Genomic DNA, 27542 nt, shown 5'->3' on the forward strand with positions numbered 1-27542 from the left:
GAGTTTCCCAGCAGGCAGACATGTCACTCAGGGCAGCTCTTGTATCCACTCCCTTAGCAGTGTCATTATACAGCTGGGACTTGTAGTCCTACACATACAACATGCTGCAGAGTCTCCCAGCAGGCAGACATGTCACTCAGGGCAGCTCTTGTATTTACTCCCTTAGCAGAGCAGGGGGAGGGGCAGAGGTTGTTTTTATTGCATGTAAACAAAGAGCCAGAAGAGAACCAGGGAAATTAGGAAAAATATATATTTTTTTTGCATAAAACTTGCTTAGCTCCGTTATATATCAGATTTTCAGTACTAGATTATTTTTTTTTCATAACTCGGACAACCCCTTTAAGGCAGTTCTGAAGGCAAAAGGGGGTCCAACACAGTATTAGTATGGTGTTCCTAATAATTTTTTAGGTGAGTGTATATTGTGATTGAAAAATGAATCAAGATAGCAAAGGAGGCAATATGGACAATCACAGTACGTTAGTAGGTGCTACTTTGCCTAGATGATGAATGCCTTTTTCTGAAGAGAGACAACCCCTTTAAGCATGAAGATGTTTTCTGTTTTCATAAATGATTGTGACTTTTCTGATGTCTAATGAGATGGGCTTTCTGGGTAAAACTTTTACTGCATTCAGGACAGGAAAATGGCTTCTCTCCAGTGTGAACCCGCAGATGCTTGAGAAGCCTTGACTTGCTTGTAAAGCCTTTTCCACACTCAGAACATGGAAATGGCTTCTCCCCTGTGTGAATCCTTTGATGCTCTACCAGATGAGATTTATTCTTAAAACATTTCCCACATTCAGAACAAGGAAACGGCTTCTCGCCTGTGTGAACTCGAAAATGTTCAAGGAGATTGGACTTTGTGGAGAACCTCTTTCCACACTGAGAACATAAAAACGGCTTTTCTCCTGTGTGAATCTTCAAATGATTTGCGAGATTGAATTTCTCTTTAAAACAGATACCACATTCGTAGCATGGATATGGCTTGTCACCTCTATGAATTCTCAGATGTTTGTTGAGATGCCATTTATACCGGAAATGTTTTCCACACTCGGGACATGGAAATGATTTCACAACAGAGTTAGTAGCCAGTGGAAAATCATTTGGAGGAAAGCAACCTGTGTATATAGTCTTATTTAGGTGGCCTGGACGGTGAGTAATAATATGTGATGGATCAGAGGAAAAGCTTCCGTGCATGGCGGAGTCATATGACAGTCCTAAACCATTAGGTAATGAGTGCATATTAGGGATATTAGTATTTTCTCCATGAAAATTTCCTGTGATGTTCACCTCTTCTGTTCTGCAGTGTGAATACGCACCTAGACGTTCTTTCAAAGGATTGTTACTCCCGTGTCTGCCTGCTAATAATTATATAAAATAAAAACTCAATTATTTTCTGTACTGCTTTGTGAAAATGATACCATCAACAGCTCTAATAAAGTTACTGAGGTTACATACTGCAGTAGGGATCAAAAAAGTCTTAGCAACTAAAAGAGACTGTATGACCTATATTGTTTCTTACTAAATTAAACTAGATGCTTATACATTCTTTTTCTCATCTGTTTTCATTTTTGATTCTGTATAGGATTAGGGGGGCAGCCATTTCTATAATGCCACATAAGACACTGGCATTATAGAAAGTGCATACTGGTCAATTTACACCTCTGGATGGAGGGAAGGGGTTAGGTTAATAATTTTGCATGAGGGGGTGCCCTTTCAATGTTTGCCTCAGGCAGCAGGAAGGATATGTGCTCCCCTGCCCGTTGCCAACAAGCACTGAGGGATGGGGGCCCAAGCTGAACTCTTGCATCAGGGCCCATGAGCTTTTAGCTACGCCGCTGGAAACTGTCTAAAAGAAAACCCTGTTGTTGCCCATGACAATCAGAGATCAGCATTCATTGGTTGCCATGGGTGACAGACAGTTTTCATAAATCTCTGTGACCTGTGCAGAGAAAAATGGGTGCAAACAACCAGCCAATTTCTGATGAAAGAAACCCTTCACCGAAACCCTCACAGTGCCCAAAGATGAGTACTTTGTGAGTTGAGAGCAGAACAGGAAATGTTTCTGTATTTAGTGACTGTTACTCACTTGGGATGTTATCTGTAGAAATGTTATCTCCACTCTCATCCTCTCCTCCAACAATACACACTTTAATATCAATCTGGTCTTCCCCCTGAATAAGCCATAATCAAAACACATATTACAGTATATTTTTCCAACACACTAGACTCATATTTACAGTTATTGAGACTTCAAGTCTATCTACCTGATGATCATCAGTGTGATATTCCGGTGGAGAGTCCTGGGAATACAGAGGACTGGGGCATCTCTCTGGTAATTTCCTCTTAATGGATCCATCTGCAGAAGTTGCACACATCAGTGACTGAATACTAGAAAAACATTCTGGGAATGAAGCCGCCTGTACTGAGACTGCTATAATGACTCAATAAGAATATGGGACTACTACTTACCTAGGCCAATTTCGTCCTGTTCACAATGCTGACTACTCCTCCCATACATTTCCTCATCATCATCCAGAACTTCAACTTTGATGATCTTCAGGTCTTCAACCTAAATAATCAAACACAGAAACATGCTATATCTAATGTTCCATAATAAACAGGTGAACTCAAGATTTACTCCCATGTACCTGATGAGCCTGAGGGATACGGCAAGTTTTTTGGGGAAAACCCTTAGCATTATAACATCTTTCTGATGGAGTTCTCTTACGGCAACCAACTGTAGGAATCAAGCACACAGTGAATAAGTACACATCCCATGGAAAGGATTGGTGCTTTTCTTGAAGAAAGCAATATTTTTTTCTAATCTCATGAACCCCTTTAAGGAAATTAGAAGACTAGTCAGGGCTAAGCATAGACCAAGGATATTTCTTCAGCAAGAAATAGACAACCCATGGCATAGTTAGGGCACGTTGTTCTCGGTGAATATAAAGATTGTAAGAAAACCAAACATAATGGAAAAGATTTATTCAAACCAGTGTAAAGAAAAACTGGCTTAGTTGCCCATCACAACCAACCAGATTCCACCTTTCATTTTCCAGAGGAGCTCTGAAAAATGAAAGGTGGAATCTAATTAGTTGCTACAGCAGTTTTGATAGGTGTCCCCCAATATGTGGGAGTGGGAGCTTGGCTGTAAAATATCCCACCACTACTGTTGGATCAGACAATTAAACTCCTTAGATGCCAAAGTCAGTATCGACCATGAAAACTAAGGACTTTGAAAGTGGGAGGGGCTCCCAGAAATTATGTTTCCATGGCTGCTAGGGGCAAGCAAAAGAAGCCAGATCTGCCATAAGTACCTCTAACAGGCTATAATGCCTTAGAATACTATGTACACAATAAAAATAAACCCCTGTATCTGTTTACCATAAAAAATATAGATTTGGAAATGCAGCAATTGTCTTTATTCTACAAGTTATTATTATAAATGTATTTATACTGCATTGCGCATTGTGGAAAAAAATGTTGGAATTGCTATTTTTTCTATCCCCCTCCCCCAATAAAAAAAAAAAGGCCATATATTATATGTGCCCTCAGAGGTTGCAATAACGCCGGTACAATCGTCATAGACGCCTGCACAGGCACTTTTACTCTTTGAAAAAAAGACTGATCCATATGAATAGGCTTTCACTGCATGTGATGAGAGCACTATGCGCTATGTAGTCTGTGGTAGCAAAGTTCCTGTATATGGCCAGCAGAGGGAGCAGTGTGGCGGGAGATGGGATGTTTAGTGTGTTTTTCCAGACAGCGCATGTGCTGGGCTCTATGTATTTTGTATTTTCTCTGCCTGTAATCTCATCTACATGTTCACAGCTGATCCATGTGGGAAGTGAAGAGATAGCTACTGGATACAGGTGAGCGAGTGGTCACATGTCATTATTATGACCACATGCAATGTTATATAGGGAGTCTGCCGACCACTAAGTGTGCACATAGGGCATAGTTGCCTGCTCTGGTGCAACCTAAAGGGGTCTTTTAAACATGGTTTGTGTATCACTAGAGCTTGGTTATGGTAGCTTGTTAAAGGGGTTACCATAAATATAACTAATGTTTTAGACTAATCATCATCAATATTTAGCTAATATAATGTAAAATTCACATATTTACCGTTTTGTAGTTATAAAAGTAGTTTTCTTCTTCTGCTACCCCACTGTGTTTCCTAATAAATTACCATGGCATCGACCTGTAGTTCTGAGCCTTTGTTAGGTCGAGCATGCTCAGTGTGTTGTTATCAATACTGTAGCTAAATGTCTTGTGAAACAAAGGGCGTGTTAGTGTGCTGATGATGACTGAGTAGAGGGGGCGTGACCGGACTGTATATCAGGCAGCCAATAAATAAACATCACCACTGACAGCAGGAAAGCTAGGGATTGTGGGGATTGTAGTCTTTGTGAGGGAAGATCAGGCTCCCTGATACTCTCAGTGTGTTGCAGGCTCACACAGGAGCTAGAGAAATGGATTGAAAGGTAAAATGAAGCTCTGGTTATATGTATAGGAATGGGTTCTGGTTAAGTCACAGCTTGCAGCCTTAATGCAGTTTTTCAAAAATGTAGTTACTTTACCGGAATACCCCTTTATCAGTGTGAATTTGACTGGTAGAACACTGACAAATCACAAAGACTGGGGCTGTGGTGCAGTACCAGAACGCCTTCAGAGTTTTAAAGGGAGTCTGTCACCTCCATATGGTCATATACAGTGCTTACATGGCTCTGTAGCACACCTATACAGGATTGTAACGGTACCTTTGTCTTTGTCTTTAGACTTGCACCAGCAGGAAAAACGAAGTTATATTCATATGCAAATGAGCACTCACAAGTGCCCAGGGGAGGAGTTCAGTGTGTAGGTGCCCAGGCTGCTCTGCCTTCTTTTCACTTTACTCCTCCCCAGTCTCTGCCTTTGCCCGCCCCCAAGTCCGGACCTATCGATGAGGCAAGAGACTTGGAGGGAGGGCAAAGGCAGAGACTGGGGAGGAGTAAAGTGAAAAGAAGGCAGGGCAGCCTGGGCACTTACACACTGAACTCCTCCCCTGGGCACTTGCGAGTGCTCATTTGCATATGAATTTAACTTCGTTTTTCCTGCTGGTGCAAGTCTAAAGAAAAGAACAAAGGTACTGTTACAATCCCGTATCGGTGTGCTACAGAGCCATGTAAGCACTGTATATGGCCATATGGAGGTGACAGACTCCCTTTAATAGACACTCTGGTTTGGGCATTCAGTTATAGAATAGACTAGAAATGGTCTCCTGCATAAATAGCAACTCTTAACTTTATGTAGACATACGTATTAGGCTATGTTCACTTTTTTTATACATAGAATGCAAACGTATCCGTTCTGAACGGATACTACTGTTTGCATTTATAGATGCGGATCCGTCTGTGCAGATACCAGACGGATCCGCACCTATAAATGCAAACAATAGTATCCGTTCAGAACGGATCCGTCTGCATTCTATGTATTAAAAAAGTCTAAGTCTAATTGTTAGTCAGACGGATCCGTTCTGACTGGATCAGTTTGCAATGGCACCATATTGTGTCAACATCAAACGGATCCGTCCCCATTGACTTACATTGTAAGTCAGGACGGATCTGTTTGGCAACGCACGGCCAGGCGGACACCCAAACGCTGCAAGCGGAGTCGGAACGGAGCCAAACTGATGCATTCTGAATGGATCCGTATCCATTCAGAATGCATTGGGGCTAAACTGATCCGTTTGGTGCCGCTTGCGAGAGCCATGAAACTGATCTCACAGGCAGACACCGAAAAGCTGGTGTGAAAGTAGCCTTATATATATATATATGTCATTTTACATATACCCATGCTGGGTGAGAGAAATATCTTGGCAAAAGACAACTTTTCCAATTTTTTTTATACAAAGTTGGCATTTGACCAAGATATTTTTCTCACCCAGCATGGGTATATGTAAAATGACACCCCAAAACACATTCCCCAACTTCTCCTGAGTACGGCGATACCAGGTGTGTGACACTTTTTTGCAGCCAAGGTGGGCAAAGGGGCACATATTCCAAAGTTTCGGATTTTGCAGGCCATTCTTTACACATTTTGATTGCAAGGTACTTCTCACACATTTGGGCCCCTAAATTGCCAGGGCAGTATAACTACGCCACAAGTGACCCCATTTTGGAAAGAAGACACCCCAAGGTATTCCGTGAGGGGCATGGCGAGTTCCTAGAATTTTTTATTTTCTGTCGCAAGTTAGTGGAATATGAGACTTTGTAAGGAAAAAAGGAAAAAAAAGAAAAATCATCATTTTCCGCTAACTTGTGACAAAAAATAAAAAATTCTAGGAACTCGCCGTGCCCCTCACGGAATACCATGGGGTGTCTTCTTTCCAAAATGGGGTCACTTGTGGCGTAGTTATACTGCCCTGGCAATTTAGGGGCCCAAATGTGTGAGAAGTACCTTGCAATCAAAATGTGTAAAAAATGGCCTGCAAAATCCGAAAGGTGCACTTTGGAATGTGTGCCCCTTTGCCCACCTTGGCTGCAAAAAAGTGTCACACATCTGGTATCGCCATACTCAGGAGAAGTTGGGGAATGTGTTTTGGGGTGTCATTTTACATATACCCATGCTGGGTGAGAAAAATCTCTTGGCAAAAGACAACTTTTCCCATTTTTTTATACAAAGTTGGCATTTGACCAAGATATTTCTCTCACCCAGCATGGGTATATGTAAAATGACACCCCAAAACACATTCCCCAGCTTCTTCTGAGAACGGCGATACCAGATGTGTGACACTTTTTTGCAGCCTAGATGCGCAAAGGTGCCCAAATTCCTTTTAGGAGGGCATTTTTAGACATTTGGATCCCAGACTTCTTCTCACACTTTCGGGCCCCTAAAAAGCCAGGGCAGTATAAATACCCCACATGTGACCCCACTTTGGAAAGAAGACACCCCGAGGTATTCAATGAGGGGCCTGGCGAGTTCATAGAATTTTATTTTATTTTTTTGCATAAGTTAGCGGAAATTGATTATTATTTAGTTTTTTTCTCACAAAGTCTCACTTTCCGCTAACTTAGGACAAAAATTTAAATCTTTCATGGACTCAATATGCCCCTCACGGAATACCTTGGGGTGTCTTCTTTCCGAAATGGGGTCACATGTGGGGTATTTATACTCCCCTGGCTTTTTAGGGGCCCTGAAGCGTGAGAAGAAGTCTGGAATATAAATGTCTAAAAATGTTTACGCATTTGGATTCCGTGAGGGGTATGGTGCGTCCATGTGAGATTTTATTTTTTGACACAAGTTAGTGGAATATGAGACTTTGTAAGAAAAAACAAACAAACAAATATATATATTTCCGCTAACTTGGGCCAAAAAAATGTCTGAATGGAGCCTTACAGGGGGGTTGATCAATGACAGGGGGGTGATCAATGACAGGGGGGTGATCACCCATATAGACACCCTGATCACCTCCATCATTGATCACCCCCCTGTAAGGCTCCATTCAGATGTCCGCATGTGTTTTGCGGATCCGATCCATGTATCCGTAAAAATCATACGGACGTCTGAATGGAGCCTTACCAGGGGGGTGATCAATGACAGGGGGGTGATCACCCATATAGACTCCCTGATCACCCCCCTGTCATTGATCACCCCCCTGGTAAGGCTCCATTCAGACGTCCGTATGATTTTTACGGATCCATGGATACATGGATCAGATCCGCAAAACACATGCGGGCGTCTGAATGGAGCCTTACAGGGGGGTGATCAATGACAGGGGGTGATCAGGGAATCTATATGGGTGATCACCCGCCTGTCATTGATCACCCCCCTGTAAGGCTCCATTCAGACGTCCGCATGTGTTTTGCGGATCCGATCCATGTATCCATGGATCCGTAAAAATCATACGGACGTCTGAACGGAGCCTGACAGGGGGGTGATCAATGACAGGGGGGTGATCAATGACAGGGGGAGATCAGGGAATCTATATGGGTGATCACCCGCCTGTCATTGATCACCCCCCTGTAAGGCTCCTTTCAGACGTCCGTATGTGTTTTGCGGATCCGATCAATGTATCTGTGGATCCGTAAAAATCATACGGACGTCTGAACGGAGCCTGACAGGGGGGTGATCAATGACAGGGGGGGTGATCAGGGAGTTTATATGGGGTGATCAGGGGTTTATAAGGGGTTAATAAGTGACGGGGGGGGGTGTAGTGTGGTGTTTGGTGCGACTTTACTGACCTACCTGTGTCCTCTGGTGGTCGATCCTAACAAAAGGGACCACCAGAGGACCAGGTAGTAGGTATATTAGACGCTGTTATCAAAACAGCGTCTAATATACCCGTTAGGGGTTAAAAAAATTAGATCTCCAGCCTGCCAGTGAGCGATCGCCGCTGGCAGGCTGGAGATCCACTCGCTTACCTTCTGTTCCTGTGAGCGTGCGCGCCTGCATGCGCGCGTTCACAGGAAATCTCGGGTATCGCGAGATGACGCGCCGATGCGTCCAGGAGGAGTAAATCAACCACCTCCCGGACGCATCGGCGCGTTAGGCAGTCGGGAGGTGGTTAAACAGCTACAGTGACAGAAAAAAAAAAAAGAGTTATAGGTTTGGATGTGAAAAAATAAATAAATAAATTACTATGAGACAATTAACCCTGGTCAGCATAATACAAATTATACCACAATACCTGGTTCTGTGTAGTGTACGGCTTTACTTTTACTTTTAGGTGAGAACTTAGCTCCACCAGTCTGACAATCCAGAGATACTTGCGGGACATTTGGATTTTCCTTTGGTTTTGGACTCTCTGGTGGATTTCTCTTACTGGTTTCATCTGCAGGAAACACAGACAATGACTAAATATAAAGGGAGACATTTACTATGCCCTATACGCCATCTTTGTGGCGTTAAAAAGTTGCTAATTTTGTCATCATGCTTTTGTTTTTTGCAGTAAAACTTTTGACTTTCTCCCTTCATGACACTTTTGTGAAATGGTGATTAAAGGGGGCATGGTGAGGAGGCTCTGTAGTAAGCCTTGCACATTTAGCTTTACTCTGTAACCTTATGAATAAAGACAGAAAGCTATGGCAGCTAGGAGGCTGCCACAGATTTTAGACTGTCACACAGCCAGCGGGACAATGAGGTGTGCACCTCTGTATAAAATTTGGTGCATCCTCCATCGGTGCAGTAAGAATGAGCCGGTCTTGATAAATGTCTCCCATAGTAATTATGTGGTAACTGGATGATATGGGTTATCTTGATGACTCAAAACTGCTCTAACCTTCACTCAGCGATTTGAGGGGCTGATGTATCTCCAGCATAACATCCTTATACAGATCCTTGTGTTCTTCTAAAAATTCCCACTCCTCCACGGAAAAATAGACAGTGACATCCTGATCCCTTATAGGAACCTAACACATAGAATCATCCAGTCACTGAACAATCACGTTACTCCTTGGAGTTACTCTATAATGTTCCAGCAGCGCTCACCTCTCCAGTCAGCAGCTCAATGATCTTGTTGGTGAGGTCCAAGATCTGGTGTTTATTGTTTCTCTTGCATGGCTGAAGTGAAGCCTCCATAACAGGAGTCTGGGTCCTGCTCTGAACACTTGACATGTGCAGTTCCCACATGGGTTTCATATGTTTACTTGATTTCTTCACAGGTCCATAATTCTAAGTTCCCAAAGAGAAGATAAAATATAAAGAAAAACATAAACCATAATGCTCTGCAAATCACCGTAATCTAATGTCAGTCTAATATTCCCAGACACTCACTTCTCCTGTAAGCAGATATATAATCTTTAGAGTGAGGTCTAATATCATCTCAGTGTTGTTCCTTCTCTCTCCATCCATCATGATACTACAGCCTGTAGGAGAAACAGAACAAACATGAAAAAAACGTGTGTGCATGTATATTAAAATATATATACTACTCACAAAAAGTTAGGGATATTTAGCTTGTGGGTGAAATTTCAGGATGAACCTAAAACGCACTCTAACCTTAATAGGTGACCTTAATGTGACCTTCTCTAAACATTTGAATGAACATGTTCAACTGTTCAATGTTTCAATACTTTTTGCACAACTTGCTGTTCTCTAACAAGGATCTTAATGGAAAATTCACAATAGTTTCTTAATCTATAAATCGATCAATATATTTCCTGGTTTAGGGCTCATGCACACAACCGTATGTATTTTGCGGTTCGCAAAAAAAAAAAAAAAAAAAAAGGATGACATCCGTGTTGCATCCGTTTTTTAGCGGATCGATTGTATGCCTGTCATTGTCCGCAAACACAGACAAGAATAGGACATTCTATTTTTTTGAGGAACAGACATGCGGACACGGAATGCACACAGAGTTAATTTTTTTTTGTGGACCCATTTGAAATGAATGGTTCCAAATACGGACCTGTAAATAAACGGAACGGAAACAAAAATATGTTCGTGTGCATGAGCCCTTAATTAGATTTGGTATTTAAACAGTCCTCCTCATCATGCTGTTCACATTTTGACATCATGAGACCAAGACGACACCTAACAATTGATCAATAGTACCTGGCCATTGTGAGGCTTCAAGCAGGATGTTCTCAGACAGAAGTGGCAAGAACTTAGAGTTCTAGAGTGTCATCAGCAGGTTGCAACAGAGATACAGAGACACATCCCACACTGATGACCGCTTCATTGTGAACAATGCCCTGCAGAATCGGATGATGAATGCCACACAACTCCAGGTACATTTAAGGGAGGTGAGATCCACTGTCAGACCATTCAAAACCGTTTACATCGGCGTGGTCTGCATGCTAGATGACCTGCAAGGGTACCTGACCACATCACCAGGCACAGGTCTCATCTTCCATGGGCCAAGAAACATCTATGCAGGACGAGGGACCAGTTGGCCTCAAAGCTGTTCACTGATGAAAGTCAGTTCACGCTGAGCAGAAATGATGACCGCCAACAATGTTGGAGATGTCAAGGAGAGCGCTAAGCATCAGCCACTGGTGAGTCTTTGGTGGTGTTACAGTATGGTCAGGTGTGTCTAGTCAATACAGAACCGCCCTACATTTTGTGAATGGTACAGTGACAAGCCCATACTACTTGAATAACAGAATTATTCCAGTCATTGTGCCTCTGCATGAACACAGGCATAGTTTAATCTTCATGGACGACAATGCACCAGGTCATCGAGGCTGCATCATTAAGGAAAATGGCTTCTAGAGACTGGGGTACCTCAAATGGAGTGGCATGCACTTTCTCCAGACCTGAATCTGTCACGGAGGTTCCCGTGACAGGGGATAGGCGAGACTGGCAACACATGGTTTGATCCGACAGGTTTTTCCTGTGGATCAAATAGGCGTCTGTGTTGTTTCTGGTATTACACATGGTGTAGATACATATGTAGACCAGCTCTACACATCTTCCATCCTTTGTCCCTAACCTTTCTCTGGCAACTTGTGTTTGAAAAAGGTCTTAATTGACAGAAACATCACACTGTCACATTTTGAGTTGCCTTGCATAAGAAAAATAAAAGACATCTGGATATATCACCAAATTCATTGGAGTGCTGAAGTTTCTATGTCGACGCTTCTGATATAGCCACACCCCTTGCTTCAGGTGTTGCTAATGTGGTCATTTAACCTTCCTTATTTATAGTTGCTTCTCCCACTATGCTGTGCGGTTTATAGTTTCAGTTGTGGATTGCTGGTGTGTGGATCTCGGCTGAGTTCCTGGTGCTCCCATAGCTCCTTTGAAGTTAAGTCTTTCCTTTCCCTTTTTCAATTTTGGGTTCCGTGTGTTGCATTTCCCTATTGTTTGCATTAGGCCTGAAGGAGACTCCTGTTCGTCCTTTCTTTTGGAGGAACAGGTAGTCTTGTCCCTGCCATTAGTACCAGGGTCCTGTAGGGCTAGATAGGACTCTAGGTATTCCTGTGTATGAACACATGTACCTCTGGGGTCTGTTCATACTGGTAGTCAGTCAGAATTTTGGCAAGGGTTTTACTAGGAGGTGTCCATCTTCCTTCCCTAGTTCTCAGGCCTGACACCCCCCCCCCCCCCCCCCCTTCCCTCTTATGCTCGGTGTGGTGTTTCCCTCCCACACCGAAGTGTGACAAAATCCCATTGACAACCTATTGGATCAACTGAGTCGCCCCTGTAGAGGCTTGTAACTGTACCTCAGAACCTCAATAACCTGAGGGCCGCCCTTCAAGAAGAGTGGGATGCCATGCTTCAGCAGACAATAAGTCAAATTGTGAACAATATGAGATGTTGTCAAGCTGTAATTGATGCTCAAGGCCACATGATAAGTTATTGAGACATTCACATTTTTGTGGGGTATACCCACCACTGTTTTTGGCTTTTGTTTCAATAAATTGTTTCAGATGAAGAAATCACCATTGCATGCTTCTACTTAAATGCCCTACTTTCATGATATAATATCATTGTAGCGTGAACTTTTTATGTTTTCCATAAATTTTACTTGAAAGCCAAATATACTTAACTTTTTGTGAGCAGTGTGTATATTTTTTTTTTAACTCTAACAACAATGAATGCTACTGGCATTTCTTCTGACAGAAGCAATACTTGAAATAGCATCTCACCCCCAACAAGACTTGTAACCAAAGACTCTCCATAATTTGATTCCAGTCTTTCCTGTCACATTTTGTCTCACTCTTCTCTGAGGACCTGCTGTAATTCAGACACAATTTGAAGAATTCATGCATTAACAGAAATTTCAGGTCCTGCTGTGGTATCTCTGTTGGGTTCAACTTTTATCTCTTCAGCCACTGAGATAAACAGAATGTTGTGGACATTGGAGATCTTATGGGTCCTTCAATAATCGAAAGCGTCCTGTAGGTGGAGAGCATTACAAAGCCGCCACCACCACAAGGTGTGATCTTTGTATAACATTCTCACTGAAGATCCTGGATTACATCTGACATAATGGGAACTGTAATGTCTATAGTGTTTGACTTCTGACACTTCTATCCTATTGCAGCTAATAGTAGTGGATGCATTATTGATGATGTGTGAGGGGACCGGCGTATGGGGGGGGGGGGGGCATTTTATTCTCTGATAACCCCTTAATAGTAACTCAATTAACTACCTCCTCACATAATCGACAACATGGGGTTAATGTGAGGTACATGATGGAGTTACTTACTATTAATGTAAGGCACATGGTTTTATAAATTTGGACCTCTATGTGCCTCACATTAGTAATAAATAACCCCCAGCATATACCTCACATTAAACCTATGTTGCCCATTATGGGAAGAGGTACATGATGGGATTACTTACTACTAATGTGCAGCACATGGTATTATAAATTTTGAACCTTCATGTGCTTCACATTAATAGTAAGCGACACTATCATTTACCCCTGGGGACTCTTACTAATAACGTGAAGCACATTAACCACTTCAACCCCGCTAGCTGAAACCCCCTAAATGACCAGGCCACTTTTTACACTTCTGCACTACACTACTTTCACCGTTTATTGCTCGGTCATGCAACTTACCACCCAAATGAATTTTACCTCCTTTTCTTCTCACTAATAGAGCTTTCATTTGGTGGTATTTCATTGCTGCTAACATTTTTTGTTATTAATCGAAATTTAACGATTTTTTTGCAAAAAAATGAAATTTTTCACTTTCAGGTGTAAAATTTTGCAAAAAAAACGACATCCATATATACATTTTTCGCTAAATTTATAGTTCTACATGTCTTTGATAAAAAAAAAATGTTTGGGTCAAAAAAAATGGTTTGGGTAAAAGTTATAGCGTTTACAAACTATGGTACAAAAATGTGAATTTCCGCTTTTTGAAGCAGCTCTGAGTTTCTGAGCACCTGTCATGTTTCCTGAGGTTCTACAATGCCCAGGCAGTACAAACACCCCACAAATGACCCCATTTCGGAAAGTAGACACCCTAAGGTATTCACTGATGGGCATAGTGAGTTCATAGAACTTTTTATTTTTTGTCACAAGTTAGCGGAAAATGATGATTTTTTTTCTTTTTTCTTCTTACAAAGTCTCATATTCCACTAACTTGTGACAAAAAATAAAAACTTCCATGAACTCACTATGCCCATCACAAAATACCTTGGGGTGTCTTCTTTCCAAAATCGAGTCACTTGTGGGGTAGTTATACTGCCCTGGCATTCTAGGGGCCCTAATGTGTGCAAAGTAGTTTGAAATCAAAATGTGTAAAAAATAACCTGTGAAATCCTAAAGGTGCTCTTTGGAATGTGTGCCCCTTTGCCCAACTAGGCTGCAAAAAAGTGTCACACGTGGTATCGCCGTACTCAGAAGAAGTTGGGGAATGTATTTTGGGGTGTCATTTTACATATACCCATGCTGGGTGAGAGAAATATACCGTTTGTTCCTTGCTATCATTGTTCTGCAGAAAAACACTTTTAATCCACATGCAAATTAGGCTGTGAAGGTGCCCAGGGGCGGCATTACAACGGCCGGTGCCCAGGCCCCTGGGTCATTTTCATACGAAGCCACCCCCCCCCCCCCCCCTCCGCAGCATCTGCCCGCCCTTAGTAGGAACAAACGGTAAGCACAGTTTTAATAGGGGGGGGGGGGGGTGCCGTGGACATAACAGTGTTATGGGGTTAATAAGGTGAATCGGAGTGAAAGACTCCCTTTAATACAGCATGAAGCACATATTTTTAAAAACAGCAGAAAACTTCCCCTGCAGCAAGAGCCTCCTGGATGTAGTAGGATAAAGGACTTGTGATGATGTAATTGCCATGTGACTAGTAACAAGTGGATGTTACTGGTCACATAGTGATGACATTATCCTATGAGCATCCAGCAGTAATATGCATTTTAGCTTTCTGAGCAGATGTCAGTGTGGTGAAGCTATAGTACATAGAGTATATGATATGTAGATGATGTCCAGCCCTGCCAATCAAGGGAAGGGAGTGAGCAGAGCACAGGGGGTGTGACATGGCAGTGCTTAAAGCCTTGCCTCCTGGTGCTCAAACTTCTCATTTACATATTAATAAAATAGCAGATTTCTCTGCAGCAGTTTATCATACAGACAAAAGAAAGGCATTGTTTTAATCAGCATGATGAGCCCTACCAAGCAGTATGTCTGGCTAAATAGGGTTGATCCTAGTGACAGAACCACTTTAAGATTTGAAACATTGCAGACAACTTGTTTAGGGATGATACAACAATTCTATCATGACAACAGTCATTGCAGGATGCCGATGTCTTAGTATGGCAGCGGGGAGGGGGGCCTAAGTGAATGGGATGAGCACTTGTAATTACACTGCGCTGCTGCTGCATGAGACAGAGCACAGGTAATTTTGAAGCACAGCTCTCCCTTTAAATAGCTGATCGGCTGGAGCGCTAGGACTCAGACCCCCACGATTAGATATTGATGAACTCTCCTCAGGATAGGTCATAAATATCTTTGCACTGCACAACCCCTTTAAGTGTGGGAGCTAATTGGAGAGCCCTGAGGAAACCGAAGCAAATACAGAAAGAATATGCAAAATCCAGGAATCCAGAATCCTGGCACTGCAAGTCAACAGCGCTAACCACTGAGCCACCCGATACGGCTAAGTTTACCTCTCAAGTAACCAAATTCGGTGAACTCCAGCAGGCTGTTCTCTGTCGGCACAGCCTGCTGGAGTTCACTGGATTCTGCATTGCTGGATGCTGCTGATCACAGCTGGACCCCATAGACTATAATGGGACCTAGCCGCTTTTCAGCTGGACAGAAATAGTTACATGCAGCGGTGTTTGCCTGGCCGAAACCCAGCACTCATGCCGGAAAGCAGACGGATCCCTGCCCGATTTAATTATAGCCCATAGGGTCCATCAGTGAAAGGTAGTATCTGGCAATGCTGGATCCGGTAAACTCCGGCAGGATGTTCTCTGTAGGAACAGCCTGCCAGCTACGTTTACTGGAGATGTGAAGGTAGTCTAAGTCATATGGTCACAGTCCATGAACCCTGCCTTGTGACCCATATACAGTCAGGTCCATAAATATTGGGACATCTAAACAATTCTAACATTTTTGGCTCTATACACCACCACAATGGATTTGAAATTAAACAAACAAGATGTGCTTTAACTGCAAACTGTCAGCTTTAATGTGAGGGTATCTACATCCAAATCAGGTGAATAGTGTAGGAATTACAACAGTTTGCACATGTGCCTCCCACTTGTTAAGGAACAAAAAGTAATGGGACATAATAATAATCATAAAATCAAACTTTCACTTTTTAATACTTGGTTGCATCCTTTGCAGTCAATTACAGCCTGAAGTCTGGAACGCATAGACATCACCAGACACTTGGTTTCATCCCTGGTGATGCTCTGCCAGGCCTCTACTGCAACTGTCTTCAGTTCCTGCTTGTTCTTGGGGCATTTTCCCTTCAGTTTTGTCTTCAGCAAGTGAAATGCATGCTCAAATCGGATACAGGTCAGGTGACTTGGCCATTGCATAACATTCCACTTCTTTCTCTCAAAAAACTATTTGGTTGCTTTTGCAGTATGCTTTGGGTCATTGTCCATCTGCACTGTGAAGCGCCGTCCAATGAGTTCTGAAGCATTTGGCCGAATATGAGCAGATAATATTGCCTGAAACACTTCAGAATTCATCCTGCTGCTTTTGTCAGCAGTCACATCATCAATAAACCAGTTCCATTGACAGCCATACATTCCCACACCATGACACTACCACCATCATGCTCCACTGATGAGGTGGTATGCTTAGGATCATGAGCAGTTCCTTTCCTTCTCCATACTCTTCTCTTCCCATCACTCTGGTACAATTTGATCTTGGTCTCATCTGTCCATAGGATGTTGTTCCAGAACTGTGAAGGCTTTTTTAGATGTCGTTTGGCAAACTGTAATCTGGCCTTCCTGTTTTTGAGGCTCACCAATGGTTTACATCTTGTGGTAAACCCTCTGTATTCACTCTGGTGAAGTCTTCTCCTGATTGTTGACTTTGACACACATACACCTACCTCCTGGAGAGTGTTCTTGAACTGGCCATCTGTTGTGAAGGGTGTTTTTTTCACCGGGGAAAGAATTCTTCAGTCATCCACCACACTTGTTTTCCGTGGTCTTCCGGGTCTTTTGGTGTTGCCGAGCTCACCGTTGCGTTCCTTCTTTTTAAGAATGTTCCAAACAGTTGTTTTGGCCACGCCTAATGTTTTTGCTATCTCTCTGATGGGTTTGTTTTGTTTTTTTCAGCCTAATGATGGCTTTCTTCACTGATAGTGACAGCTCTTTGGATCTCATCTTGAGAGTTGACAGCAACAGATTCCAAATGCAAATAGCACACTTGAAAGCAACTCTGGACCTTTTATCTGCTCATTGTAATTGGGATAATGAGGGAATAACACACACCTGGCCATGGAACAGCTGAGAAGCCAATTGTCCCATTACTTTTGGTCCCTTAACAAGTAGGAGGTACATATGCAAACTGTTGTAATTCCTACACCGTTCACCTGATTTGATGTAAATACCCTCAAATTTAAGCTGACAGTCTGCAGTTAAAGCACATCTTGTTTGTTTCATTTCAAATTCATTGTGATGGTGTATAGAGTCAGAAATTTTAGAATTGTGTTGATGTCCCAATATTTATGGACCTGACTGTATACACAGCCGGTTTCACTTTATTATAGCAGAATATGTCTGCTTCTCCAGTAGTATGGACACTACACCCTGCTCCTCCTGTAATATGGGACATGAGTAAAAATTAAAAAGCAGAGGTTATCCGAATTCTTCTAAGGCAGGCATGTCCAAACTGCGGCCCTCCAGCTGTTGCAAAACTACAACTCCCAGCATGCCCTAATAGCTGTAAGCTATCCAGGCATGCTGGGAGTTGTAGTTTTGCAACAGCTGGAGGGCCGCACTTTGGACATGCCTGTTCTAAGGGCTCAAAAGAGTGCCCCTGGAGAAATGGAAAGAGGCACCAACAGGACTGTGACTAGGACCGTGTATAGATGTATGAAAGATGTGGAGACAAGTCGAAATAGGCTGCTTCACTTAGTGTTAGCGATGCTTAACTCTCGATCATGGGAGTTAATAAAAGGTATATCAGATACAGTTGTGTTCAAAATTATTCAACCCCCAATGCTGTAAAGGGTTTTGGGGAATTCAGTGTACATTTGTAATTGTGTTCAGAATGAAATCTTACAAGGACTTTTTAAAGAACCAAATGCAACTAAAATTACATCAATTGTTTTTGTAATACAGTATTAACCACTTACCGCTACGCTAACGCCGGCGTCATCTCGCGTGAGCCGAGATTTCCTGTGAACGCGCGCTCACAGGAGCGTGCAGTTCACAAGTTCATCTGCAGCCTGCCGGCCGCGATCATTGGCTGGCAGGCTGTAGATTTTTGAATCGTCCAATGAAATGGTTATGTCAGACGCTATTTTGAAAATAGCGTCTGATATAACTGCTGCCTGGTCCTCTGGTGGTCCCTTTCGCTTGGATCGACCACCAGAGGACACAGGCAGCTCAGTAAGTAGCACCAAACACCACACTACACATTAGATATTACCCTGTCATTTATTAACCCCTTATTTAGCACCTGATCACCCATATTAGACTCCCTGATCACCCCCTTGTCATTGATCACCCCCCCCTGTAAGGGTCCCTCATCCCTGCCAGGTAGTTAGCTACTTGCTAGGTAGTTTAGCGCCCACCGCACCGCACCGCAGTCACCGATTAGTCGCTGATTAGCGTCATCGCTGTCGCTAATCAGCACTAGTACTATATAGTATCTGTAAGTGATCAATACTGATCGCAATCAGATCTATATAAGTACATTAGGGTCACCTTAGGTTCTACAAAAAACGCAGTGTTCGCCCAATCAGGCCTGATCTTGTGCGCACACTTGCGTTCAGTCCTCCCCGCCGCAGTGACAGAATTTTTTTTTCTGATCACTGCAAAAACACCGTAAAATCGCTGCGTCGCTATAAAGATCACTTTTGAGCTTTTTGGATCTTTATTAGCAATCGCAGCTTTACTTCGCAAGCACTCCCTTTTACTAGGCAGGTTTGCTCTTTTTCCCGGGTAGTCTCAGAGGAATACCCCCTAAATTTAGTGAACCCAAAATGTCAAACAAGGGGTATTCCGCTGAAGAGGCCTACAGGATTCTGGCCGTGATGGATGAAAGCGATGGGGACGCCTCATCCGCTGAATCCAGTGGTTCAGAATATGAACCTGTAGACAGCAGTGGCACTCTAACCGCTAGTGAGTGAAGATGACGAGGTAGAGGTCCCTGCTACGGCCAGACGTACCCGATCCCATGTAAGAGTTCTGCCTACCCTGCATGATGATCCTCATTTGCAGCAGAGTGGTGCTAGCGCTGATCTTGTTTATGGTGCGGCATACACCAGCAGCGCAGCACAGCCTGGACCTTCTACCAGCACTGCCGTATTCCCTGGTGAAGTGGCGAGCACCAGAAGGGCAGTTCCAGCTGGTACGGTGGCACGTGCAATAACTCCCCCGTCGCAGCCACCGCGTTCACAGGCCCGTAGAACCCTTAGTCTCCCAGAGGTGCTGGCAAATCCTAATTGGCAATCCCCTGATTCCGCCGCACCCGTATTGCCCCCTTTCACCGCCCAGTCTGGAGTTCGCGTGGAGACGGCTCATTTAGGATCGGCCCTTCAGTTTTTTTAGCTGTTCTTCACCGCGGATCTCTATGACCTAGTTGTGGCTGAAACCAACCGCTACGCCACACAGTTTATTACCGCCAATCCGGAAAGCTACTATGCCCAGCCTTTCCGGTGGAAACCAGTCACCATTTCAGAGTTTAAATTTTTTTTGGGCCTTCTCCTCAGCATGGGTCTAACTAAAAAAAATGTATTGCGGTCATATTGGTCTAAAGACCCAATACATCTCATGCCCATGTTCTCTGCTGCAATGTCTAGGGCACGTTTTGAGGCCATCATGTGCTTTATGCATTTTACGGACAATAGCACCTGTCATCCAAGAGGCCACCCTGCTTATGACCGGCTCCATAAAATTTGGCCCCTCATAGACCATTTGTCATCCAGATTTGCAGATGCGTATACCCCTAATCAAAACATCTGCATAGACAAGTCCCTAGTACATTTTACCGGGCGCCTTGGCATAAAACAGTACATCCCCAGCAAGCGCGCCCAGTATGGGGTCAAACTGTATAAGCTCTGTGAAAGAGCCACAGGCTATACATATCGTTTTAGGGTCTATGAGGGAAAAGACTCAAAACTGGAGCCGGTCGGATGTCCTGACTACCTGGGGAGCAGTGGCAAGATTGTCTGGGACTTGGTGTCACCCTTACTCCACAAGGGGTACCACTTATACGTGGACAATTTTTACTCAAGCGTGGCCCTCTTTCGGCACTTACATCTAGTCGGAATTCAATGCTGTGGCACCGCGCGACCTAGTCGCCGGGGCTTCCCCCAACGGCTCGTTAGTACCCGACTTGCACGGGGGGAGAGGGCTGCCTTGTGTGACCAAGAACTGCTCGCGGTAAAGTGGAGGGACAAGAGGGACGTTTACCTTCTGTCCACCATTCACGCAGACACGACTGTCCAAATTGAACGGGCAACTGGAGTCATTGTGAAACCCCTCTCTGTCCACGACTATAACCTTCACATGGGAGGGGTGGACTTCAATGACCAGATGTTGGCTCCCTATTTAGCTCCCTATTTAGTTGGCTCCGCAGAACCAGACGCTGGTATAAGAAGGTGTCTGTTTATTTGATCCAATTGGCGATGTACAATAGTTTTGTTCTCTACAGTAAGGCTGGGAGAACAGGATCCTTCCTAAAATTCCAGGAAGAGATCATTTCGGAAATCCTGTATCCAGGAGGGTCCGTGCCCCAAGGCCCTGATGTAGTGAGCCGGCTACATGGCAGACACTTCCCGTCTGTCTATCCTGGTACCCCAACTCAACGTTCCCCAAGAAAAAGATGTCGTGTCTGTAGCAGGGGTGGAATAAGGCGTGACACCACCTTTTTTTGTCCTGACTGTCCTGACCAGCCTGCCCTATGCATAGGGGAGTGTTTCCGCAAGTTCCACACTCAGGTACACTATTAGCATAGGGATTGCGTACACAGGACAGGCACACAGGGGTCTTAGGGCCCTTTCACACAGAGCTGCCACAAACCTCTCCTTTCACCTGGGACAAAGTGCATAATGTACTTCGCCGCATCTCTGGGCGATTTGCGCTTTGCACATTGTCCCATGGGGAAGGAGAGGTTAGTTCAATAAAGGTAAAAAAAAACACAACAAAAAAAATAAAAAATCACCGGTATGCAAAAAAGTTATTTTTCTGTTTCAAAAGTTTATAAAAGTTAATGTTAATAAATTTATTGCGTTACGGCCTGTTTTTTTTTTTTTTTTTTTTTTTTACCTTCTAGGTGGACCAAGCGATCAAGCAGCTGCAGCACTGATGTGCATTCTGACAGAAGCATTGCGCTGCTGTCAGATTACACAAAAGTCAGTGTATGCGGCACTGCAAGACGAGATTTCTCCTCTGCAGTAACAGATACGTTTGCCAAGGCATACGAGCTGAGGAGGAGGCGGCGTTCCTATGCTTTGGCAAACACTTTGTATATATAAAAAAATATAAAAAATCCCGGCAATGATTTATTCATCCACATCGATTGATGTGAATGGAGTAATCGGGTTTGCCAGGGCATATGAGCTAAGTGGGTATGGATGTTGGGCGGAGCTCCTATGTCCTGGCAGACGCCTTTCCCCTCCTTTTTTTTTTGGGCAGAGATTTTTTCATCCACATTGATCGATGCGAATGAAGAAATCTGTGCTGTTCATTTTTTTCTTTCAGCCCAGAGGCTAAACGGAAAAAAAAATCTCATAACCTGTATGCTCAATATATGGAGAATAGCAGAAACTCCTAATGCTGGCCATACATGTAATGATTGCGGAGACCCTCAAATGCCAGGGCAGTACAAACACCCCACAAATGACCCCATTTTGGAAAGAAGACACCCCAAGGTATTCGCTGAGGGGCATATTGAGTCCATGAAAGTTTTAAATTTTTGACCCAAGTTAGCGGAAATTGAGACTTTGTGAGAAAAAACTAAAAAAAAAAATCAATTTCCGCTAACTTATGCCAAAAATGTTTTTTTCTATGAACTCGCCATGCCCCTCATTGAATACCTTGGGGTGTCTTCTTTCCAAAATGGGGTCACATGTGGGGTATTTATACTGCCCTGGCTTTTTAGGGGCCCTAAAGCGTGAGACCAAGTCTGGGATCCAAATGTCTAAAAATGCCCTCCTAAAAGGAATTTGGGCACCTTTGCGCATCTAGGCTGCAAAAAAGTGTCACACATATGGTATCGTCGTACTCAGGAGAAACTGGGGAATGTGTTTTGGGGTGTCATTTTACATATACCCATGCTGGGTGAGATAAATATCTTGGTCAAATGCCAACTTTGTATAAAAAAATGGGAAATGTTGTCTTTTGCCAAGATATTTCTCTCACCCAGCATGGGTATATGTAAAATGACACCCCAAAACACATTCCCCAACTTCTCCTGAGTACGGCGATACCAGATGTGTGACACTTTTTTGCAGCCAAGGTGGGCAAAGGGGCACACATTCCAAAGAGCACCTTTAGGATTTCACCAGCCATTTTTTTTTACAGATTTTGATTTCAAACTACTTCTCACGCATATGGTCCCCTAAATTGCCAGGGCAGTATAACTACCCCACAAGTGACCCCATTTTGGAAAGAAGACACCCCAAGGTATTCCGTGAGGGGCATGGCGAGTTCCTAGAATTTTTTATTTTTTGTCACAAGTTAGCGGAATATGAGACTTTGTAAGAAAAAAAATAATAATAAAATAAATCATCATTTTCCACTAACTTGTGACAAAAAATAAAAAGTTCTATGAACTCACTATGCCCATCAGCGAATACCTTAGGGTGTCTACTTTCCGAAATGGGGTCATTTGTGGGGTTTTTCTACTGTCTGGGCATTGTAGAACCTCAGGAAACATGACAGGTGCTCAGAAAGTCAGAGCTGCTTCAAAAAGCGGAAATTCACATTTTTGTACCATAGTTTATAAACGCTATAACTTTTACCCAAACCATTTTTTTTTTTTACCCAAAGGTTTTTTTTTAATCAAAGACATGTAGAACAATAAATTTAGCGAAAAATGTATATATGGATGTCGTTTTTTATGCAAAATTTTACAACTAAAAGTGAAAAATTTCATTTTTTTTGCAAAAAAATCGTTAAATTTCGATTAATAACAAAAAATGTCAGCAGCAATGAAATACCACCAAATGAAAGCTCTATTAGTGAGAAGAAAAGGAGGTAAAATTTATTTGGGTGGTAAGTTGCATGACTGAGCAATAAACCGCTAAAGTTGTGGAGTGCCGATTTGTAAAAAAGGGCCTGGTCACTAGGGGGGTATAAACCTGTGGTCCTTAAGTGGTTAAATTTTTTTTTTGTGATTTTTTTTTCATTGACAATTATTCAACCCCTTAAAGACTACCACTCTTAAAAACAGAGGTTCATTCAAGTGTTTTCGATCAGGTATTGAAAACACCTGTGGATGTCAAGGAGCAGCAATCAAGCATAATAATCACCAATTAGGCAGATTTAAAAGGACTGTGATACTCAGCTCCTTCTAGACATTTACTGGTGTGTTTACAAACATGGTGAAGTCAAGAGAATGGTCCAGGAAGACAAGAGAAGAGGCGATTTCTCTTCACAGGAAGGGCAATGGCTATAAGAAGATTGCAAAGATGTTAAACATACCAAGAGACACTATAGGAAGCATCATTCGCAAATGCAAGGCAAAGGGCACTGTTAAAACGCCAGCTGGTCGTGGCAGAAAGAAGATGCTGACTTTGACTGCTGTGCGCTACCTGAAGCGCAAAGTGGAGAAAAGTCCCTGTGTGACTGCTGAGGAACTGAAATAAGATTTGTCAGATGTGGGTACTGAAGTTTCAGCTCAGACAATAAGGCGCACACTGCGTAATAAAGGCCTCCATGAGAGAACTCCCAGGCGCACCCCCTTGCTGTCTCCAAAGAATAAGAAGAGTCGACTGCAGTATGCCAAAAGTCATGTGGACAAACCACAAAAGTTTTGGGATAGTGTTCTGTGGACTGATGAAACAAAATTAGAACTGTTTGGGCCCATGGATCAACGCTATGTTTGGAGGAGGAAGAACAAGGCCTATGAAGAAAAGAACACCTTGCCTACTGTGAAGCATGGTGGGGGGTCAATCATGCTTTGGGGCTGTTTTGCTTTTACAGGTACAGGGAAGCTTCAGTGTGTGCAAGGTACCATGAATTCTCTTCAGTACCAGGAGATATTGGATGAAAATGTGATGCAGTCCGTCACAAACCTGAGGCTTGGGAGACGTTGGACCTTTCAACAGGACAATGATCCCCAGCATACCTCCAAGTCCACTAGAGCATGGTTGCAGATTAAAGGCTGGAACATTTTGAAGTGGCCATCACAGTCACCAGACTTAAATCTGATTGAGAACCTCTGGTGGGACTTAAAGAAAGCAGTTGCAGCGCGCAAGCCTAAGAATGTGACTGAACTGGAGGCTTTTGCCCATGAAGAATGGGCGAAGATACCCGTAGATCGCTGCAAGACACTTGTGTCAAGCTATGCTTCACGTTTAAAAGCTGCTATAACTGGAAAAGGATGTTGTACTAAGTACTAAGATTGAATGTCACTTGGGGGTTGAATAAAACTGATAAAGATGTGAGCACAGAAAATACATTTGTGGTTATTTCATTATAAATGTTATGTTATATTTGTCTGACTCACAAGTGCCTGAAATGATCAAAATCAATGTCAAACTGGCCAAAACACTCAATTTCAGTGGGGGTTGAATAATTTTGAACACAACTGTACCAGTAGGGGTAATAATGTCCAGACAAGTGGACAAAACCACAATGATATAAGTGAAAGAGAGGAGCGCCAAACTTCTATTCATATCACGAGTGATGCTGAGGATCGGTAAGTAATGTAGTGATTGGTAAAAACCCTTAACAGGAGGAAAACAGGATAAATACTTACAATATTGTTAGAGTGGATGAACCCAGGTGGTCAACGTGACCGGCAGTAAAGGTTATATAAACTAGACAACCAGTATATTGATGTGCCCAATTGGGATTGAGCAAGGAAATAGAGAAGAAAAAGGTGAAGGTATTGGAGGCTACTTAAAATCTGCAATAAAAATTACGGTAAATTGTGGGAATTATACACTTATAAAAAATATATGAACAATCATGTACAAGTAAAAAAGGAGGAAATGAAGACTTTCCACTCACTTCACTAGGTCTTTTTATACCTGCTCCTGATGAAGGGATTATATAGACCCCCGAAACGCGCCAAGCCCTATATCTATTGCACAATAAAGAGAGATTTTCATGAAGTTGAAGATACGGCTGCTATTTTCCACCTTGATTGCAGACCTGGCATACTTACTTGGATCTCGACCATTCTACGAGTGATCCCGGAGGTGACCCCCTAGTGAAGTGAGTGGAAAGTCTGCATTTCCTCCTTTTTACTTGGTACATGATTGTTCATATAATTTTTATTGCAGATTTTAAGTAGCCTCCAATACCTTCACCTTTTTCTTCTCTATTTCCTTGCTCAATCCCAATTGGGCACATCAATATACTGGTTGTCTAGTTTATATAACCTTTACTGCCGGTCACGTTGACCACCTGGGTTCATCCACTCTAACAATATTGTAAGTATTTATCCTGTTTTCCTCCTGTTAAGGGTTTTTACCAATCACTACATTACTTACCGATCCTCAGCATCACTCGTGATATGAATAGAAGTTTGGCGCTCCTCTCTTTCACTTATATCAGTGTGGTTTTGACCACTTGTCTGGACATTATTACCCCTACTGGTATCTGATATACCTTTTATTCACTCCCTCCTGTAATATGACAGAAGTACACTACACAGAAAACACATCACACAGTCAGGGTGCCACATCTGCAGCAGTATCACACACTACACACATGACAATACATCCCACTCCACCTGATGTATAACACACAGACAATACATGACATTCTGCTCTTACTGGGGTACACTACACAGACAGAACACAAATAATGCCATTCCTACTGGAGACACTACATTCTGCTTCAAGTGCAATCAAAGTCACAAACTTGGCACCATATCTTGCTGCAGTATAACAGAGAGGAAACTTCATACCACTCCTCCTGTAGTCTAATACACAGGGCACATTTCACTCCTCCAGTGGTACATCACACAGACAGGACCCTACAATCTGCTCCACCTGTACTACACAGATGGGATTCTACACCCCCCTCCTCCTATGGCAGAACATCACACCGGCAGGACACTACAATCTGCTCCACCTGCAGTAGACAGATGGGATTCTACACTCCACTCCTCCTATGGCAGAACATCACACAGACAGGACCCTACAATCTGCTCCACCTGTACTACACAGATGGGATTCTACACCCCCCTCCTCCTATGGCAGAACATCACACCGGCAGGACACTACAATCTGCTCCACCTGCAGTAGACAGATGGGATTCTACACTCCACTCCTCCTATGGCAGAACATCACACATGCAGGACACTACAATCTGCTCCACCTGTACTACACAGATGGGATTCTACACCCCCCTCCTCCTATGGCAGAACATCACACCGGCAGGACACTACAATCTGCTCCACCTGCAGTAGACAGATGGGATTCTACACTCCACTCCTCCTATGGCAGAACATCACACATGCAGGACACTACAATCTGCTCCACCTGCGGTAGACAGACGGGATTCTACACTCCCCTCCTCCTATGGCAGAACATCACACATGCAGGACACTACAATCTGCTCCACCTGCAGTAGACAGATGGGATTCTACATTCTCCTCCTCCTATGGCAGAACATCACACATGCAGGACACTACAATCTGCTCCACCTATAGTATAATACACACAAGAGACATTACTACGCTCCCTTCTCCAACAGGCAGGACCCACAGACAGGAGACTACATTGTGCACATTCCCTCCCGCTGATATACAGACAGGACACTGTCACTCCAGTCACTGGTACATCACACTCTGCTCCACCAGTGGAACATCCCAGGGGCAGAACGTGGCATCTTGTAGGAAAGGTGCACTTACTACATCCTCCTCCTGCACCACAAAGGACACAACACACTGCCCCTCAAGCACTACAATACACTCGCAGAACGTCACCTTCTTCTCCTCCTCCTCCGGCCAAGAGGCCCGTTACCTGCCACCTCCTCTTTGTTACCAACCACTTCCTGTCTGTACAAGATTTTCCTGACTGCAGGTGGTAACCTTGTCCGCCAGGCCACTCCCCCTCACTCTTAGTAGTAGCTCTCTTTCATTTTCTGCTACCAAATGCCCATACATGGACTGGGTGACGTCATTTTGATCCCCTGTGACCTGGAAAAGCGTCTGCAGTTGTACATCTGTCCTCAAAGCAGCAGCCATTTTCTAGTGGTCCAAATCTCAGTGAGTGACAGTCTGAGTCAGTGACTGTCCCCGAGTGCAAAGTCCCACCCTGTGTAATTAGGTGAC

General features: G+C 43.4%; 1 protein-coding gene across 1 annotated transcript; it reads right to left on the reverse strand.

Annotated features, from left to right (window-relative positions):
- Positions 1–356: 356 nt before the first annotated feature.
- On the reverse strand, positions 357–27305 carry LOC122941342 (oocyte zinc finger protein XlCOF7.1-like). Its single transcript, XM_044298485.1, has 10 exons — positions 27195–27305; positions 9754–9845; positions 9469–9651; positions 9260–9389; positions 8669–8812; positions 2649–2737; positions 2470–2569; positions 2265–2356; positions 2087–2171; positions 357–1358 (listed from the first exon to the last, which is right to left on the reverse strand). Exons 2-10 carry the CDS (start codon positions 9832–9834, stop codon positions 562–564), a joined length of 1701 nt encoding a protein of 566 aa, XP_044154420.1. The 5' UTR covers positions 9835–9845; positions 27195–27305; the 3' UTR covers positions 357–561.
- Positions 27306–27542: the final 237 nt, after the last annotated feature.

The sequence above is a fragment of the Bufo gargarizans genome, chromosome 6 (assembly GCF_014858855.1).
Source record: "Bufo gargarizans isolate SCDJY-AF-19 chromosome 6, ASM1485885v1, whole genome shotgun sequence".
NCBI lineage: Eukaryota > Metazoa > Chordata > Amphibia > Anura > Bufonidae > Bufo > Bufo gargarizans.

Bases quoted from the DNA above. Each gene is read 5' to 3' on its own strand.
- LOC122941342 (XM_044298485.1), bottom strand. From the start codon at position 9,834: ATGATGGATGGAGAGAGAAGGAACAACACTGAGATGATATTAGACCTC. The intron at 9,652-9,753 runs GTGAGTGTCTGG...TTGGGAACTTAG, and splicing joins TATATCTGCTTACAGGAGAA to AATTATGGACCTGTGAAGAA. The intron at 2,738-8,668 runs GTATTGTGGTAT...TGATTCCTACAG, and splicing joins CGTACACTACACAGAACCAG to TTGGTTGCCGTAAGAGAACT.